The 20792-nt window shown below is 45.2% G+C and overlaps 1 protein-coding gene across 3 annotated transcripts in view; it reads left to right on the top strand.

Moving 5' to 3' along the window:
- The window catches only part of LOC144609070 (interleukin-11 receptor subunit alpha-like), a 74563-nt gene that overhangs the window by 39109 nt on the left and 14662 nt on the right, over positions 1–20792 (top strand). For all 3 annotated transcript variants that reach the window (XM_078427526.1, XM_078427601.1, XM_078427462.1), the window contains 2 exons: positions 1488–1654; positions 8887–9044. In XM_078427526.1, coding sequence (XP_078283652.1) covers positions 1488–1654; positions 8887–9044 — 325 coding nt within the window. The remainder of the gene's footprint in view (positions 1–1487; positions 1655–8886; positions 9045–20792) is intronic.

Here is a 20792-nt window from a genome sequence, read left to right as displayed (position 1 = left end):
TAAGATATTTTTTTAATTCTTTGGTTGATTGCCCCAGTTAAATGGATGGGGCTGTGCCAGATGCGGGGACTGTGGCTGGAGTACAGTGCCTGGGCCAGGTGTGAGAGTGTCTAGACCCTTTGGTGCAGTAACCTATGCAAACTACCTGGACACAGTAGTGAATCCAGAGGTGGAGCAAAGTGTCAGATGCACACACAAGTCAAGAATGTGCTTGTCTAACCTCAAGTTCTTTTCCAGCAGTATCCCTGCATTGAAATTTGTTATTGCTGTCAAATGTACTGCTGCTGGCCAGCGCCTCCTCATTGACTAGCTGGCTGGTTGTCAACAAGTCGGGTACCTTGGAAAATGTGTGTGCTCAGTGGTTCCTGAACATTGAGAGCAATCCATTTCAAAATATGCAGACTGGGCGGTCACTGTGGCGCAGCGGTAGAGTTGCTGCCTTACAGCGCTTGCAGCGCCGGAGACCTGGGTTCGATCCCGACGGCGGGTGCTGTCTGTACGGAGTTTGTACGTTCTCCCCGTGACTGTGTGGGTTTTCTCCAAGATCCTTGGTTTCCTCCTATACTCCAAAGACGTACAGGTGTGTAGGTTAATTGGCTTGGTAGAAATGTAAATTGTCCCTAGTGGATGTAGGATTTTTAGATTTTATATTTAGAGATACAGCGCAGAAACAGGCCCTTCGGCCCACCGGGTCCGCGCCGCCCAGCGATCCCCGCACATTAACACTATCCTACACACACTAGGGACAATTTTTACATTTGCCCAGCCAATTAACCTACAAACCTGTATGTCTTTGGAGTGTGGGAGGAAACCGAAGATCTCGGAGAAAACCCACGCAGGTGACGGGGCGAACGTACAAACTCCGTACAGACGGCGCCCGTAGTCAGGATCGAACCTGAGTCTCCAACACTGTATTCGCTGTAAGGCAGCAACTCTACAGCTGCGCCACCATGCCGCGCGGATACCGTTAATGTGCGGAGATCGCTGGTCAGTGCGGACTCGGTGGGACGAAGGTGTTTCCATGCTGTATCTCTAAACTAAATTTTTAAAGTTATATAACATGGAAACAGGCCCAACTTGACCATGCCAACCAAGATGCCCAATCTAAGCTAGTCCAATTTCCTGTGTTTCGCCCATATCCCTCTGAACCTTTCTTATCCATAATTAGAGAATATGTTGAGTTCAGAGTGTATCATTGATTCAATCTTACGAAAGCCAAAGAACAGGACTATGACATTTTGTTGCTATCAACCTTTTAGCTTTAGTTCTTTGCAATACTTTAAATATTTAATTCAAATATTGCAACATTTATTCTTTTACAGGTGTTATGGATATTTCTTGAATTTTAAGAGCCTATCACAGATCATGTATCATATTGCAAAATGTAGACATTATCTACAACACTCAGATGTTATTGATTAACATTTGCAGTTTGCAATATTTGAGGTATTATTTGGGTTTAAAATATATATCTTTTTGTTTTTTAGGGATCCGGAGAGCAAAGTTTGGAATTGCACTACACATGTACCTAGTAATATTTGTCAAATAGACAATCCTGAATTATTTTCACCCTTCCCGTATGTAATAAATATAACGGCTGTCAATCCAGTTGGCCACAGGACTACAATGTTAGAAATTTTAACACCGGACATTGGTAAGTAATTTTGTTTGGCAAACATGCATACTTAAATAGTAAAAACAGTTCAACTTCCATTGATAAAGGTCAACTAACATGAGTACAACAGTGATAAAATGGAAACTTTGTTAACTACAGTTTTGTTAGCTAAACTATTGAGGAAAGAAAAGCAGGTGAATAATATTATTGCGCAGGAAAGAACTGCAGATGCTGGTTTACACGAGAGATAGACACAAAATGCCGGAGTAACTCAGCAAGACATGCAGCATCTCTGGAGAGAGGGAATGGGTGTCGTTTCAGGTCGAGACCCTTTGGACTGAGTCCAAACTAGAGGTATGGCAGGGTACAAAGAGTATATAAGGACAGATCAAAGCAGACGATGATCAAGGAAATGTAGAATGGTTCATAGTTAGTTGAGGAGAAGATGACAATGAGACATACAAACAGTAAAATTAATCAGGAGGACAGTGAAACTAGTAGGAAAACCAGGGTGGGGAGGGACGGAGAGAGAGGGAAAGCAAGGGTTACTTGAAGTTAAAGAAATCAATATTCATACCGCTGGGTTGTAAGCTGCCCAAGCAAAATACGAGGTGCTGTTCCTCCAATTTGTGTTTGGTCTCTCTGACAATGGTGGAGGCCCAGGACAGAAAGGTCAGTAAGGCAATGGGAAGGGGAATCAAAGTGTTTAGCAACTGGGAGATTGCGTAGGCCTAGGCGGACTAATCAATAATATTGATGGGTATCATTTGTGGGATGGATAGAAATGGCCCTGACTAGAATAAGGTGTCCAATGGGAGAGAGTGTCATTGTTTTGGTGCACTTGATAATTACTTGTACGAGATGCAATGATTTCAAAAGAAAATACGAAAGATTTTTAACTCAAAATATAAAAAAGACTGGAGATACTAAACAAATTTGGTAGCATTTTTCATAAGAAAGCTAATGTTTCACGTTGATAGATTTTCATGAGAACGGGAAAAAGTTTATTAAAAAATTAATTAAAAAATAAATGCAAAGAGAAGTGAAGATAACCAGAAGGTAACTCTGTGCTAGATTGTTGTGAAACTGGCAAGAATGCTTGCATGGCGAAAGAAGTGATGGTACAAAGTGAACACTTCCTTTCTGCTTATTCACAAAATGCTGGAGTAACTCAGCAGGTCAGGCAGCATCTCGGGAGAGCAGGAATGGGTGACGTTTCGGGTCGAGACCCTTCTTCAGACTGATGTCGGGGGTGGGACAAAGGAAGGATATAGGTGGAGACAGGAAGATAGAGGGAGATCTGGGAAGGAGGAGGGGAAGGGAGGGACAGAGGAGCTATCTGAAGTTGGAGAAGTCAACGTTCATACCACCGGGCCGCAAACTGCCCAGGCGAAATATGAGGTGCTGCTCCTCCAATTTCCGGCGGGCCTCACTATGGCACTGGAGGAGGCCCATGACAGAGAGGTCAGACTGGGAATGGGAGGGGGAGTTGAAGTGCTGGGCCACCGGGAGATCAGTGGCGTTAATGCGGACCGAGCGCAGGTGTTCAGCGAAGCGATCGCCGAGCCTGCGCTTGGTTTCGCCGATATAGATGAGTTGACATCTAGAGCAGCGGATGCAATAGATGAGGTTGGAGGAGGTGCAGGTGAACCTCTGTCTCACCTGGAAAGAATGTTTGGATCCTTTGATGGAGTTGAGGGGGGAGGTAAAGGGACAGGTGTTGCATCTCGTGCGGTTGCAAGGGAAAGTGCCCGGGGTTAGGGTGGTTTGGGTAGGAAGGGACGAGTGGACCAGGGAGTTGCGGAGGGAACGGTCTCTGCGGAATGCAGAGAGGGGAGGGGATGGGAAGATATGGCCAGTGGTGGGGTCCTGTTGTAGGTGACGGAAATGTTGGTGGATGATATGTTGGATCCGCTGGCTGGTGGGGTGGAAGGTGAGAACGAGGGGGATCCTGTCCTTGTTGCGAGTGGGGGGATGGGGAGCAAGAGCGGAGCTGCGGGATGTAGAAGAGACCCTAGTGAGAGCCTCATCTATAATGGAGGAGGGGAAGCCCCGTTTTCTGAAAAACGAGGACATCTCGGAAGCCCTAGTCTGAAACACCTCATCCCGGGCACAGATGCGGCGTAGACGGAGGAATTGGGAGTAGGGGATAGACTTTTTGCAGGGGACCGGGTGGGAAGAAGTGTAGTCCAGATAGCTGTGCGAGTCGGTGGGCTTGTAATAAATGTCCGTCACTAATTTTTCTCCTGTGATGGAGATGGTGAGGTCCAGAAACGGGAGGGAGATGTCAGAGATAGTCCAGGTATATTTAAGGGATACCCTTAAATATACCTGGACTATCTCTGACATCTCCCTCCCGTTTCTGGACCTCACCATCTCCATCACAGGAGAAAAATTAGCGACGGACATTTATTACAAGCCCACCGACTCGCACAGCTATCTGGACTACACTTCTTCCCACCCGGTCCCCTGCAAAAAGTCTATCCCCTACTCCCAATTCCTCCGTCTACGCCGCATCTGTGCCCGGGATGAGGTGTTTCAGACTAGGGCTTCCGAGATGTCCTCGTTTTTCAGAAAACGGGGCTTCCCCTCCTCCATTATAGATGAGGCTCTCACTAGGGTCTCTTCTACATCCCGCAGCTCCGCTCTTGCTCCCCATCCCCCCACTCGCAACAAGGACAGGATCCCCCTCGTTCTCACCTTCCACCCCACCAGCCAGCGGATCCAACATATCATCCACCAACATTTCCGTCACCTACAACAGGACCCCACCACTGGCCATATCTTCCCATCCCCTCCCCTCTCTGCATTCCGCAGAGACCGTTCCCTCCGCAACTCCCTGGTCCACTCGTCCCTTCCTACCCAAACCACCCTAACCCCGGGCACTTTCCCTTGCAACCGCACGAGATTCAACACCTGTCCCTTTACCTCCCCCCTCAACTCCATCAAAGGACCCAAACATTCTTTCCAGGTGAGACAGAGGTTCACCTGCACCTCCTCCAACCTCATCTATTGCATCCGCTGCTCTAGATGTCAACTCATCTATATCGGCGAAACCAAGCGCAGGCTCGGCGATCGCTTCGCTGAACACCTGCGCTCGGTCCGCATTAACGCCACTGATCTCCCGGTGGCCCAGCACTTCAACTCCCCCTCCCATTCCCAGTCTGACCTCTCTGTCATGGGCCTCCTCCAGTGCCATAGTGAGGCCCGCCGGAAATTGGAGGAGCAGCACCTCATATTTCGCCTGGGCAGTTTGCGGCCCGGTGGTATGAACGTTGACTTCTCCAACTTCAGATAGCTCCTCTGTCCCTCCCTTCCCCTCCTCCTTCCCAGATCTCCCTCTATCTTCCTGTCTCCACCTATATCCTTCCTTTGTCCCACCCCCGACATCAGTCTGAAGAAGGGTCTCGACCCGAAACGTCACCCATTCCTTCTCTCCCGAGATGCTGCCTGACCTGCTGAGTTACTCCAGCATTTTGTGAATAAATCGATTTGTACCAGCATCTGCAGTTATTTTCTTATACTTCCTTTCTGCTGTTTGTGTCTTCATCTGGCCTGTGATGTTATCCTCCTGAATGGTTCCAGTGAATACTCCGGAAAGAATACCATGTCTCACCTTCCCAGCTGGCCGATGAACATTTGTGCATGGGGTCACCATTGCCAGGAGGGAGTGAAGGAGAGAATGGGAACAAAATATGAGCAGCTTGGGTGAAAAGTAGGGAAGGTGCCAGAGAGGATTTAGAGAGGTGGGCTAAAATTGTGGGTGACCTATGTGGGAGCTGATTGCAGGCTGAGTACAGCAACTGATTGTATGGAGGAATCCAAATGTTGGACAGGCTGGCAGTTTTCCTAGGGTCCGGTGTACAAACATTTTGTTCTCCTTTGCCTTTAAAGAATGCTCAGAAGAAAAATTCCTTAAAGAGTACTAGACAGGCTAGGACTTTATTCCTTCGAGTGCTGGTGACTGAGGAGTGATCTTACAGAAGTGTTTAAGATCATGAGGGAATAGATGGGGTGAATGCACAGTCTTTTATCGAGAATAGGGGAATCGAGAACCAGAGGACATCGGTTGAAGGTGAGATGGGAATGATTTCATAGGAACCCATCGGGCTACTTCTTAACACAGGGTGGTGGGTATATGGAACAAGCTGCCAGAGGAGGAAGCTGAGGCAGGTACTATAACATCATTTAAAAGACATTTTGACAAGTACATGGATAGGAGAGGTTTTGAGGGACATGGCCAAACACTTGCAAGCTCTTGGGGCTAAAGTAATCAAGGGATATGGAGGGGAAAAAGCAGGAGTCATGGAGTGAGTGACAGTGTGGAAACAGGCCCTTCGGCCCAACTTGCCCACACTGGCCAGCATGTCCCACCCGCTAAAGTAGTCCCACCTGCCTGCGCTTGGTCCATATCCCTCCACGCTTGTCCTATCCATGTACCTGTCTAACTGATTCTTGGACGTTGGGATAGTCCCAGCCTCAACTACCTCCTCTGGCAGCTTGTTCCATACACCCACCACCCTTTGTGTGAAAAGGTTACCCCTCAGATTCCTATTAAATCTTTTCTCCTTCACCTTGAACCTCTGTCCTCTGATCCTTGATTCCCCTACTCTGGCCAAGAGATTCTGCGCAGCTACCCGATCTATTGCTCTCATGATTTTACACATCTCTATAAGATGACCCCCTCATCCTCCTGTGCTCCAAGGAATAGAGACGCCGCCTACTCAATCTCTCCCTATAGCTCACACCCTCTAGTCCTGGCAACATCCTTGTAAATCTTCTCTGAACCCTTTCAGGCTTGGCAATATCCTATAACACTGTGCCCAGAACTGAACACAATACCCTAAATGCAGTCTCACCAACGTCTTGTACAACTGCAACACGACCTTCCAACTTCCATACTCAGTTGGGTGCTCAACCGGATACTGATTTTTGGATGATCAGCCATGATCATATTGAATGGCGGTGCTGGCTCGAAGGGCCAAATGACCTCCTCCTGCACCTATTTTCTATGTATCTAAGTGGGACTTGTGTAGATGGGGCATCTTGCTCGGTATGGGCAAGTTAGGCCAAAGAGCCCGTTTCTGTCTTGCATGACTCCATGACTCTATAATGCTAGAAAAGTACTTAAGCTCTTCTATGCAGCAGGCATCTCCATCTTGGGATTGGGTTGGTTAGACAGTTTGTGTCCCGTCTCCGTTAAGTCCAGATTGAATGGGGTATGATTTGAGTTTGACATTTATTTTGGCATATTTAGTTAATTGTGGGCTAGCACACAGCTAATAATGCTGCTGCTTCATGACTCCAGTGCCCAGAGACAGCATCAAAGGTCATGTTTGGGGTGTGCATGCACTCCTGTGACCACCTCGGTTTCCTCTGGCTGCTCCAGTTTTCTCTCCTACCAAAGGCATGCATGTTGGCATGTTAATTGGCTGTTGTTAATGCTGTGCCTCTAAGTGTGTGAGTAGTAGAACCGATGGAAACGTAGGAGAATAGATTGCAGGGAAAACTAGTTGGGATAATGGGTGAGCTGTCATAGTGGATCAAAAATCCTCCTTTTCTCTTGAATGGAATTATGACTTTGTATTCATACAGAACCCACACTCATGATCTCTGATTTGGAGATGGTCATGGCATCGAAGGAAGCCATCAACCCATAGCATTATTCCAGCTAGAAAAGTTCTCTGGGCAAACACCATCTCCTAAATTTGGGTCCTTGACCTCGTAGATTATTTAATATAGGAATATTAGGGTTTAATCCTGAAGAAGGGTCTCAATCGGAAGGGTGACCTATCCATGCTCTCCGGAGATACTACTGCCTGACCTGCTGAGTTACTCCAGCACTTTATTTAATGGACGTCAGAGGACTTTTCAAAATGGGCATGAGTTTCTGTCTCCATAACTTCTACTATTCTGTAAGATTTGAGAAGTTTTCCCTCATTCTGCAAGCAACACCAAACCAAAGAGCTGCAGTTTGGACATTTTAAACGGGAGACCGGGGCTGATAGCGGAGAAAGGCTGCGGTCAGTTTACCAGGGGATGTCACAATCCGTGGGTCCTAAGATGGCCGCGGGACCTCGTGACCAGCCACAAAAGCAAAAACCTTACAGCCCAGTCTCTAGGTTTCTGCAAAGCCACGGCCAGAACAATGGATGGATATTAGCCATGCAGAAACCTGCGAAACCAGGTCGAAGTCCAGACACTGGGGCGCTGACATCAGCATACTCACAATGCCCCAAGCCGACCTACACAGTTAATCTCGTTAAGGGGGCACAATAGCCCATAGAAAACTACCTGGTAGGTGATGGGAAACCAGTTAAACCCATCACCTCGCAACGAAATACCAATTAACATACCGTCTGGCCATCCCCGGTACCCCCCGGACATAACGCAGGACAAAGGGAAAACTCAATACATATCTTTTAAACAAAGAGATCCCGAGATCTGGCGGGAGATAGGACGGGCCAGAATTAGTATAACTGGCCACGATTTTTTGGGTTTTAAACTCATGCAAGAAAACCTGCAAGGAACGCAAGCCAGGAGGAAGACGAAAAAGACGGGCAAGAAAGACACGCTCGCAGCAGGGACAGCAACGCTCGCAATGACTGGCCAGGAACGCAAGAAACGGAAGGGAGAAACTCGGGGGACAAGCACGACCCTCACGGAAAGCAGTGGAGAAGCAGCACGAACAGCCAGTAACCCCAGTAATAGCCCCATGGTGAGCATGTACCCCGATCCTGCACATCCTGGACATAGTTTTAGTGTAGAGGGGAGGGTGGTTTGAATAAACGTGGGTGTGTAAATGAATATGTGTTGGTCAAGTTTGCGATGTGTCGTACGTTCCCCATCTTACAGTCAAGAATATGTCTAATAGAACTGTGTCTAAGTATTCGTGTAGTTATGCATATGTCTAATAGAACTGTGTATAAGTATTCATGGACAATAGTCCCAAGTGCTTAATAAAAGCCTTTTCCATTTAAACCCTGGTCTTCAAATCTGGTCTGGTTGAGTTTTTCTGCACTATCAACGCTCCTGCATCTAAGTCCAGTGTCTAGAACCATAGGGGGTGAGTGGGTCGAACCACTCACGGGGAACCAGTGTGCGCGGCCTGGTCACGGGATCAGAGCAAGGCACGGGGACCTTAGGTCGGGCGAAAGCTCGGCACAGAAAACCCCTTACAATTCGTCAGCATACAAGCCTACATAATCAGCAGTTGTAAACATTTCTGACAGTTTAACCAGTCATTATTTTCTGCTTTTATTTTGTTTCAGTTCAGCCAGATCCACCTTCAAATGTAAAAGCCGAGCCTGTTTTTGGATCTCCTAGAAGAATAAAAGTTCAGTGGAATATTCCATTATCATGGAGTCCACATTTTGAATTAAAATTCGTCATGGAATATAAACTTCAGCAAAACAACTTCTGGTCTAGGGTAAGCTCACTGGTGGTTTGAGGTTACTATTTGTGGCTTGTGTTGAATTTTCTGATGAATTTGGAGATCTATTCAGGGCTCCGGCACTGTTTTCTGACTGATTCTGCTGTCATGTGTTTGGTGTGATCTTGGCTGTTCCCATTGCACTTCATCTTCTTGTGGTCAGGGATCTGAAATCTTAGAACTTTATCTGATGGAAAATACATTAGTACTAACAATTGATGTTGATGCTAGTCAATAAAGGTAGGGAAGTATGCATTTTGCTACTGGGCAGCTAATTTAATTACAATAGACAATAGGTGCAGGAGTAGGCCATTCGGCCCTTCGAGCCAGCACCACCATTCAATGTGATCAGCACCACCATTCAATGTGATCATTCACAATCAGTACCCTGTTCCTGCCTTCTCCCCATACCCCCTGACTCCGCTATCTTTAAGAGCTCTTTCTAACTCTCTCTTGAAAGCATCCAGAGAATTGGCCTCCACTGCCTTCTGAGGCAGCGAATTCCACAGATTTACAACTCTCTGACTGAAAAAGTTTCTCCTCATCTCCATTCTAAATGGCCTACCCCTTATTCTTAAACAGTGGCGCCTGGTTCTGGACTCCCACAACATTGGGAACATGTTTCCTGCCTCTAATGTGTTCAATCCCTTAATAATCTTATATGTTTCAATAAGATCCCCTCTCATCCTTCTAAATTCCAGCGTATACAAGCCTAGTTGCTCCAGTCTTTCAAAATACGACAGTCCCGCCATTCCGGGAATTAACCTTGTGAACCTACGCTGCACGCCCTCAATAGCAAGAATATCCTTCCTCAAATTTGGAGACCAAAACTGCACACAGTGCTCCAGGTGTGGTCTCACCAGGGCCCTGCACAACTGCAGAAGGACCTCTTTGCTCCTATACTCAACTCCTCTTGTCATAAAGGCCAACATGCCATTAGCTTTCTTCACTGCCTGCTGTACCTGCATGCTAACTTTAAGTGACTGATGAACAAGGACACCCAGATCTCTTTGTACTTCCTCATTTCCTAACTTGACACCATTCAGATAATAATCTACCTTCCTGTTCTTTCCACCAAAGTGGATTACCTCACATTTATCCACATTAAACTGCATCTGCCCACTCACATAACCTGTCCAAGTCACCCTGCATCTGCATAGCATCCTCCTCGCATTTCACACTGCCACCCAGCTTCGTGTCATCCGCAAATTTGCTAATGTTACTTTTAATCCCTTCATCTAAGTCATGAATGTATATTGTAAATAGCTGCGGTTCCAGCACCGAGCCTTGCGGTACCCCACTAGTCACTGCCTGCCATTCTGAAAGGGACCCGTTAATCCCTACTCTTTGTTTCCTGTCTGCCAACCAATCTTCTATCCATATCAGCACCCTACCCCCAATACCATGTGCTCTAATCTTGCTCACTAATCTTCTATGTGGGACCATATCAAAGGCTTTCTGAAAGTCCAGGTACACTACATCCACTGGCTCTCCCTTGTCCATTTTCCTAGTTACATCTTCAAAAAAAATCCAGAAGATTAGTAAAGCATGATTTCCCCTTCATAAATCCATGCTGACTCGTAACGATTCTGTTACCGCTATCCAAATGTTCTGCAATTTCTTCTTTTATAATTGACTAGCATCTTCCCCACCACTGATGTCAGGCTAGGTCTATATTTTCCCATTTTCTCTCTCCCTCCTTTCTTAAAAAGTGGGATAACATTAGCTACCCTCCAATCCACAGGAACTGATCCTGAATCTATAGAACATTGGAAAATGATCACCAATGCGTCCACGATTTCTAGAGCCACTGCAAATTTTTAGTTAATGCTTTTATAAGGAAACTGGAAAAATATTGAGCAGAACAAATGGAGCAAATGGTCTTGAGATCCAAAGCATAGTGATTTATGTAATGCATTACATACTCTTTCTTGTATTTTGTATTGTTAAATTAAAAAATCAAGGATTGTTAATGTAATTTCAAGGATCCATGTTACAAAGTTACCATGTTTCTATGTTGCAATCAAATTGCAATTTTGTTAATGTATCAACATCGGTCTTCATTTGTATTTTTTGCCTGGTATTAGTGGTGGGGAATTGTACTGATGCATAAAATTGCAAAATAAATGCTCCTGGTAAAGAAAAAAATAGAAAATAGTACTCCTGGTGCTGATGAGCATTAGTTGTACCATTCTGTGCAGTGTCTCAACCCTTCTGTGATGGTCAGAGTCATAGTGGTACAGTGTGGAAACAGGCCATTTGGCCCAACTTGCCCACACATGCCAGCATGTCCCAGCTACACTAGTCCCACCTGCCCGCGTTTGGGCCATATCCCTCCAAACCTGTCCTATCCATGTACCTGTCTAACTGTTTCTTAAATGTTGGGATAGTCCCTGCCTCAACTACCTCTTCTGGCAGCTTGTTCCCTACACCCACCACTCTTTGTGTGAAAAAGTCACCCCTCAGATTCCTATTAATTCTTTTTCCCTTCACCTTAAACCTTTGTCCTTTGGTCCTCGATTCGCCTACTCTGGGCAAGTGACTCTGCATCTACCCAATCTATTCCACTCATGATTTTATACACCTCAATAAGATCACCCCTCATCCTCCTGCACTCCAAGGAATCAGGTTAAAGGTCCATGCTTTCTGCTGTCATCCTATTGCTACCCCGGTCAGGCCTACTAATTGGACCCAAAATGTAAAATCTCACACTTGTGTAAATTCACAGGCCCTCAGTTTTATCAAAGGTGGAAGATGTGATTTAATGCATATATCTTCATCTTCTTTTGATCTTGAGTTTGAGTTGATTGTACAGTTTATCAGATCTCTTTGGGTAGCATGCTGAACAAAGCTTTTCACAGTACCTCATTGCACACGGTAGCGCAGCAGTACAGTTGCTGCCTGACAGCGCATGCAGCGCCGAAGACCCAAGTTCGATCCCGACTACAGGTGCTGTCTGTACGGAGTTTGTACGTTCTCCCCGTGACCACGTGGGTTTTCTCAGATCTTCTGTTTCATCCCACACTTCAAAGACGTACAGGTATGTAGGTTAATTGGCTTGGTGTATGTGTAAATTGTCCCTAGTGTGTGTAGGATAGTGTTAATATGCGGGGATCACTGGTCGGCACAGATTCGGTGGGCCGAAGGGCCTGTTTCCGTGCAGTATCTCTAAACTAAACTGAACATGCCAATAATATACCTAAGCTTGGAGAGCAACTCTTTCTGCGATGTAGTAGGAACTCCCATTCAACTCTTTTCTAACTCTTCTACATTATCAAATCTTGTGTCTCAAAGCTGGCCAATAACTAGATAAACAATATGTTCCAAGATTAATACCCAAGACTCTGGACTGCTTTAGCATGTGGAAATCATGCTTTTTGGGATGTTGATATTTTTGAAGTGCGAGTGAATTTTGAGTATTGAACTGACAGATAAAATTTGTTGAATAGTAAAGTGGTGAATATGAGAAATTACCAATTTACTATTGCAGTGATATAGATTTATCTATTCTCAGAATTATACGAGCTCCTAAAATATACAATTCAATTTGTATATTTTCTGTCCAATGCCAACAACTCCTTGCTTAGCATGTGATAGCCAGCATTCGTGGGAGCTGCCAACAATGTGTTGTAAACTTTCCCACAGGGTTTTTATTATTTGTACGGGACTACTTGATAATTCCCCAATCTTAAATGAACTGTTGGATGGATTCCAATTAAACGATGGCAGCAGAAAATGTACGCTTCATCAAAGACTCTGTGAACTAAACTGTGATTAACCTGCTGAGACATTTAGCTTTCAATGTGGGATGGATATATGCTGGTGATTTCTCTTCTGAATGAATCCCTGATTTGAGTGACAAGCAGAGCAAAATGGATGATTCAAGATTTTAATTTTGAATCTGGTTTCCGCGAGGACATTTACAAGAATGTTGCCAGGATTCGAGGGCCTGAGCAAGAGGGAGTGATTGGGCAAGCGAACACTTCTTTAATTGGAGCACAGAAGGCAAAGGTGTAATATTATAGACTTTGTAAAATTGTGAGGGTAATTGAGAGTGCGTGCAGAGACGTTTACCAATGGTAAATGAATCGATGACATAGGAGACATAGAGACATGAGGTAATATATGAACCTAATGGGCAACTTTTTCACTAGGTGGTAGTTAAGACAAGTACCTTGACAACATTTTAAAGAAATTTGGACTTCTTTTTACTGTAAATAAACTGCTGTTCCCCTTAAAACCAGTCACAAACCTGTACTTAACGGAGTTAATGGTCATGCTTAATACATTGCCTTCCATACCGTCCCCAGATTTCCCCCAAATAATACGTGCTCGGCTCTATCCAAGCTATACTTTTAATTCTAAATTTGAATTTTCAAATAACAATATGTTCATCCAAGAGTCGAGTCAAGAGTGCTTAATTGTCCTATGTACCAAAATATGAATTACATTCAGTTGTCTCCACTGGCCAACTTTGCATGGGCACTACCAAACTCCCAAAACAAGTAATTTGCTCCAAGGACATGGTAAGAAATTTAAAGGAGGATAAATGTATCAATTTTCTCAAATATGTCTTGCCAATAATTTTAAACTTGACCTTGCAAACGTTTGAAAAAGATAGACACAAAGTGACAATAAACAAATAGGTGCAGGAGTAGGCCATTCGGCCCTTCATGCCAGCACCGCCATTCACTGTGATCATGGCTGATCATCCACAATCAGTACCCAGTTCCTGCCTTCTCCCCATATCCCTTACTCCGCTAGTCCCAAGAGCTCTATCTAACTCTCTTGAAAGCATCCAGAGAATTGGCCTCCATTGCCTTCTGAGGCAGAGAATTCCAGAGATTTACAACTCTCTGGGTGAAAAAGTTCTTCCTCATCTCTGTTCTAAATGGCCTACCCCTTATTCTTAAACTGTGGCCCCTGGTTCTGGACTCCCCCAACATCGGGAACATGTTTCCTGCCTCTAGCATGTCCAATCCCTTAACAATCTTATGTTTCAATAAGATCCCCTCTCATCCTTCTAAATTCCAGTGTATACAAGCCCAGTCGCTCCATTCTTTCAACATATGACAATCCCGCCATCCCGGGTATTAACCTCGTGAACTTACGCTGCACTCCCTCAATAGCAAGAATATCCTTCCTCAAATTTGGAGACCAAAACTGCACACAGTACTCCAGGTGTGGTCTGGTCTCACTAGGGCCCTGTACAACTGCAGAAGGACCTCTTTGCTCCTTTACTCAACTCCTCTTGTTACGAAGGCCAACATGCCATTAGTTTTCTTCACTGCCTGCTGTACCTGCATGCTTGCTTTCAGTGACTGATGAGCCAGATCTCATTGTACTTCCCCTTTTTCTAACTTGACACCATTCAGATAATAATCTGCCTTCCTGTTCTTGCCACCAAAGTGGATAACCTCATTTATCCACATTAATCTGCATCTGCCCACTCACCCAACCTGTCCAAGTCACCCTACTCCTTGTTTCCTGTGCTGACATAACTCAGTGGGTCAGGCAGCATCTCTAGAGAAAAAGGATGAGTGACGTTTTGGATTGGGACGTTTCTTCAGACTGAAAGTAGGGGGTAGGAGAGGTGGAGAGCTGGAGGTGAGAAAAGGTGAGGGCCGGCCACAATTGACCTCTGGCAGGGTGTTGCCTGGTAGGCCCATTGTTGGCCAACAAAGGTGTGATCTCAAGAGGGAAACAATGTGGTGAACTTCAGAACTGGTAAAATGACTCGGGTGGAGGAAGAAGGCGAAGGGAAGGTGAATGGAAGTAGAGGTTACGGAAAATGAGAGAATTCAATGTTCATACTGCTGGGTTGTAAGTTACCCAAGCAAAATATGAGGTGCTGCTCCTCCAATTTGCGTATGGCCTCACTTTGGCTATGGAGGAGGCCCAGGTTAGAAAGGTCAGTATGAGCAGGGGGGGTTGAACAGGTTGGCACCCAGGAGATCCTGTAGGCCTAGGCAGACTGAACACAAATGTCCAGCGACGTGGTCACCAAATCTACATTTGGTCTTGCAGATATCCAGGAGCCCACATCGGGAACACCAGATGCAGTAGATGAGGCTAGAGGAGGTTCATGTGAACCTTTGTCTAACCTGAAAGGACTTTTGTTGTCCCTGGATGGAGTCGAGGGAGGAGGTATAAGGACAGATGGGAGCAGATGCTGGAGGGACAGAGGAATTGAGAGTAGGGAATGGCATCTTTATTACAGGCTGGGTGGGAAGAAGTGTAGTCAAGATAGTTATGGGAGTCACTAGGTTTGTAATAGATGTCTGTCTCCTGTGATGGAAACAGAGAGACCGAGAAAGGGGAGAGAGGTGTCCCAGATAGTCAAGGTGAACTTAAGGGCAAGGTAAAAATTAGTGGTGAAGTTAGTAAAGTCCATGAGTTCTACATGGGTGCAGGAGGTGGCCCTGATGCAGTAGTGATGTAGTGAAGGAAGAGTTGGGGAATAAATTGATATCATCCTTTTTCCTGAATTTTCCCTACTGTTTCAAAGGTATGGATCAGATGTGTTCTTTCTTGTGGGATGTGAATCACGGGTTCAGTCATCATCTTTGAGTACACACACAATATCCCATGCCAATGTTTAAATAAGGAAGTGTTTGCCAGTCCTTAAGCTTTCTGCTTTGGTAGAACAGATTTTGTGGAATACCCTTTGTGGGACCATTGGCAGCTTTATAGCCCCACGTTACAACACTGACTGAACGCAAATGTTTCCTGGCTTTAAAGTGATTTGGCATGTTTTAAAGAAATAAAGTAAATTTTATAAATAAGAGTTTTTTGTTCCTTTTATTAATTAAGGAAGGTAGGCTGCTCTGGGAAGTTACAATACATGGAATCCAGGAAGAGTTAACCAACAAGATACAGATACATTTGCTTAATGGTGGGATGCAGAGGGTGAAAATGGAAGGTAGTTTTTCCATACTGGAGACCTATGATGTGTTGTGCCACAGGGACTGATACTGGGCCCATCGCTGTTTGTCATCTAGAGCAACAATTTGGTTAGGAATGTGCAAACTGTAATTTGCACGCTTGCAGATGACACTAAAATCAGCTGGGCAACTGGGCCAAGGAATGGCATTGGGAGTTTGATTCAGATAAGCATGGGGTGTTGCAATTTGAGAAGTTAAGTCAGGGCAGAACCTTCACAGTGAATAATAGTGAGGCCCTGGGGAGTGTTGTAAAACACAGGCATCTTGGTGTACAAGAACACAGCATCCTGAATGTGACATAACTGGTAGATAGTGACGAAGAAGCCTGTTGGCATGCTGTGCTTCATCAGTCAAGGAATTGAATGTAGAAGTTGGGACATTATGTACTTAAATGCGCGTAGTATAAAAAATAAAGTGGATGAGCTTGAGGCTCAGTTAGTCATGGGCAAGTATGATGTTGTAGGGATCACTGAGACATGGCTACAAGAGGACCAGGGCTGGGAACTGAATATTCAGGGGTACACAACGTATAGAAAAGACACACAGGTGGGCAGAGGGGGTGGGGTTGCTCTGATGGTAAGGAATGATATTCATTCCTTTGCAAGGGGTGACATAGAATCAGGAGATGTTGAATCAGTATGGATAGAAATGAGAAATTGTAAGGGTAAAAAGACCCTAATGGGAGTTATCTATAGGCCCCCAAACAGTAGCCTCAACTTAGGGTGCAAGTTAAATCAGGAGATAAAATTGGCGTGTCAAAAATGTAATGCTACGGTGGTTATGGGAGATTTCAACATGCAGGTAGACTGGGAAAATCAGGTTGGAAATGGACCCCAGGAAAGAGAGTTTGTAGAGTGCCTTCGAGATGGATTCTTAGAACAGCTTGTACTGGAGCCTACCAGGGAGAAGGCAATTCTGGATTTAGTGTTGTGTAATGATCCTGATCTGATAAGGGGACTAGAGGTAAAAGAGCCATTAGGAGGCAGTGATCACAACATGATAAGTTTTACTCTGCAAATGGAAAGGCAGAAGGGAAAATCGGAAGTGTCGGTATTGCAGTATAGCAAAGGGGATTACAGAGGCATGAGGCGGGAGCTGGCCAAAATTGATTGGAAGGAGGCCCTAGCAGGGAAGACGGTAGAACAGCAATGGCAGGTATTCCTGGGAATAATGCAGAGGTTGCAGGATCAATTTATTCCAAAGAGGTGGAAAGACTCTAAGGGGAGTAAGAGACACCTGTGGCTGACAAGGGAAGTCAGGGACAGCATAAAAATTAAGGAGAGGAAGTATAACATAGCAAAGAAGAGTGGGAAGACAGAGGATTGGGACTCTTTTAAAGAGCAACAAAAGTTAACTAAAAAGGCAATACGAGGAGAAAAGATGAGGTACGAGGGTAAACTAGCCAATAATATAAAGGAGGATAGCAAAAGTTTTTTTAGGTACGTGAAGAGGAAAAAAATAGTCAAGGCAAATGTGGGTCCCTTGAAGACAGAAGCAGGGGAATTTATTATGGGGAACAAAGAAATGGCAGACGAGTTAAACCGTTACTTTGGATCTGTCTTCACTGAGGAAGATACACACAATCTCCCAAATGTTCTAGGGGCTGGAGAACCTAGGGTGATGGAGGAACTGAAGGAAATCCACATTAGGCAGGAAATGGTTTTGGGTAGACTGATGGGACTGAAGGCTGATAAATCCCCAGGGCCTGATGGTCTGCATCCCAGAGTACTTAAGGAGGTGGCTCTAGAAATAGTGGAAGCATTGGAGATCATTTTTCAATGTTCTATAGATTCAGGATCAGTTCCTGTGGATTGGAGAATAGCAAATGTTATCCCACTTTTTAAGAAAGGAGGGAGAGAGAAAACGGGTAATTATAGACCAGTTAGTCTGACATCAGTGGTGGGGAAAATGCTGGAGTCAATTATAAAAGACGAAATTGCTGAGCATTTGGATAGCAGTAACGGGATCGTTCCGAGTCAGCATGGATTTACGAAGGGGAAATCATGCTTGACAAATCTACTGGAATTTTTTGAGGATGTAACTAGGAAAATTGACAAGGGAGAGTCAGTGGATGTGGTGTACCTCGACTTTCAGAAAGCCTTCGACAAGGTCCCACATAGGAGATTAGTGGGCAAAATTAGGGCACATGGTATTGGGGGTAGGGTACTGACATGGATAGAAAATTGGTTAACAGACAGAAAGCAAAGAGTGGGGATAAATGGGTCCCTTTCGGAATGGCAGGCAGTGACCAGTGGGGTACCGCAAGGTTCGGTGCTGGGACCCCAGCTATTTACGATATACATTAATGACTTAGACGAAGGGATTAAAAGTACCATTAGCAAATTTGCAGATGATACTAAGTTGGGGGGTAGTGTGAATTGTGAGGAAGATGCAATAAGGCTGCAGGGTGACCTGGACAGGTTGTGTGAGTGGGCGGATACATGGCAGATGCAGTTTAATGTAGATAAGTGTGAGGTTATTCACTTTGGAAGTCAAGTCAAGTCAATTTATTTGTATAGCACATTTAAAAACAACCCACGTTGACCAAAGTGCTGCACATCTGACTAGGAAAAAAAGAAACATACAGTGGCAGGCAGCCAAACACAACGGCGCGGCCATCTTGAACAAAATGTTAATTCAATCACCCACAGTAGGAATAGAAAGGCAGATTATTATCTGAATGGTGTCAAGTTAGGAGGAGGGGGAGTTCAACGAGATCTGGGTGTCCTAGTGCATCAGTCAATGAAAGGAAGCATGCAGGTTCAGCAGGCAGTGAAGAAAGCCAATGGAATGTTGGCCTTCGTAACAAGAGGAGTTGAGTATAGGAGCAAAGAGGTCCTTCTACAGTTGTACCGGGCCCTGGTGAGACCGCACCTGGAGTACTGTGTGCAGTTTTGGTCTCCAAATTTGAGGAAGGATATTCTTGCTATGGAGGGCGTGCAGCGTAGGTTCACTAGATTAATTCCCGGAATGGCGGGACTGTCGTATGTTGAAAGGCTGGAGCGATTGGGCTTGTATACACTGGAATTTAGAAGGATGAGGGGGGATCTTATTGAAACATATAAGATAATTAGGGGATTGGACACATTAGAGGCAGATAACATGTTCCCAATGTTGGGGGAGTCCAGAACAAGGGGCCACAGTTTGAGAATAAGGGGTAGGCCATTTAGAACGGAGATGAGGAAGAACTTTTTCAGTCAGAGGGTGGTGAAGGTGTGGAATTCTCTGCCTCAGAAGGCAGTGGAGGCCAGTTCGTTGGATGCTTTCAAGAGAGAGCTGGATAGAGCTCTTAAGGATAGCGGAGTGAGGGGGTATGGGGAGAAGGCAGGAACGGGGTACTGATTGATAGTGATCAGCCATGATCGCATTGAATGGCGGTGCTGGCTCGAAGGGCTGAATGGCCTACTCCTGCACCTATTGTCTATTGTCTATTGTTACAATTATACAAGATGTTGCTGAGGCTCACTTGGAAATTTGAGTTCAATTTTAGTCAACTTGCTATAGGAAAGATGTCACCAAGCTGAAAGAGATTTATGAGGGTATTGAGAGCCTGATATATTAGAGGTTGCACTGGCCAGGACTATTCCTTGGAACACAGGAGGCCGAGGTGGTTATCTTTTAGAGGTGTATAAAATCAGAGGTCGACACAAAAAGCTGGAGTAACTCAGCGGGACAGGCAGCATCTCTGGAGAGAAGGAAAGGGTTGTGACCCTTCTTCAGACTTCTGGAGAGAAGGAATAGGTAACGTTTTAGGTTTCGAGACAAATCGTCACCCATTCCTTCTCCCCAGAGATGCTGCCTGTCCTGCTGAGTTACTCCAGCTTTTTGTGTATCTTCGGTTTAAACCAGCATCTGCAGTTCCTTCTTACACGTATAAAATCAGAGTTGTCATGGTATCATGTATGACAAAGACATTGGGCATGAAGTGCCTGTTCCTGTACTATGTTCCATTGGGGGAAATTGTTGGGGTGAATGCAGTCTTTTTCCCAGGGTAGTGAAACCAGTAACTAGATGACATCAATTTAAGGTGACCATTCACACAGAGGGTGGTGGATTAATGGAGTGAACCATCAGAGAAAGTAGTTGAGGCAGTAAAAATGACAACATTTCAATGGCATTTGGTTAGGTTTATGAATAGAAACACTCGAAAGTGATGCATGCCAGGTGTGGGCAAATGAAATCAGCATGGATGGGGGCAACTTGGTCAGTTTGGAGAAGGTGAGCCTGTTTCTACGCTGTACGACTCTAATTTCTGGATCTGTGTTGGCTATTTTAAAATTAATTTGGAAATTCAAAGATCTTTTATTGTCACGTGTACCAATTAAGGTATAGTGATATTTGTATTACCATTAAGCCATACTAAAAAAAAAGCAACAAAACACACAACTACATTAAATTTAACATAAACATCCACCACAGCGGATTTCCCACATTCCTCACTGTGGTGGAATGCAATAAAATCTAATCTTCCCTAATTTTCTCCTGGGGTCGGGGCAGTCGAACCATGCGTCAGGGCGGTCAAAGCTCCTGCGGATGGAGCTCCCGAAGTCTGTCTCTAACCATGGATCACGAGCTCCACGATATTAAAGTCCGCAGGCACCCGCAGTCGGAGCTCAGAGGTTGATCCCTGGCAAAGGGATCGCGTGCTCCATGACGGTAAGTCCGCAGGCTCCCGCAGTTGGAGCTCCCGAAGTCGGTCTCCAGCAGAGGCCAAGTTGCGGATGGAGATACGATATGGAAAACAATCGCATCTCCGTCGAGGCGAGAGATTTTAAAGTTTTCCCCCAACCCGCCCACCCCC

The sequence above is a fragment of the Rhinoraja longicauda genome, chromosome 1 (genome assembly GCF_053455715.1).
Source record: "Rhinoraja longicauda isolate Sanriku21f chromosome 1, sRhiLon1.1, whole genome shotgun sequence".
Lineage (NCBI taxonomy): Eukaryota > Metazoa > Chordata > Chondrichthyes > Rajiformes > Arhynchobatidae > Rhinoraja > Rhinoraja longicauda.
The sequence above is the reverse complement of the archived record's forward strand: the minus strand, read 5'-3'. Positions and strand labels throughout refer to the sequence as shown.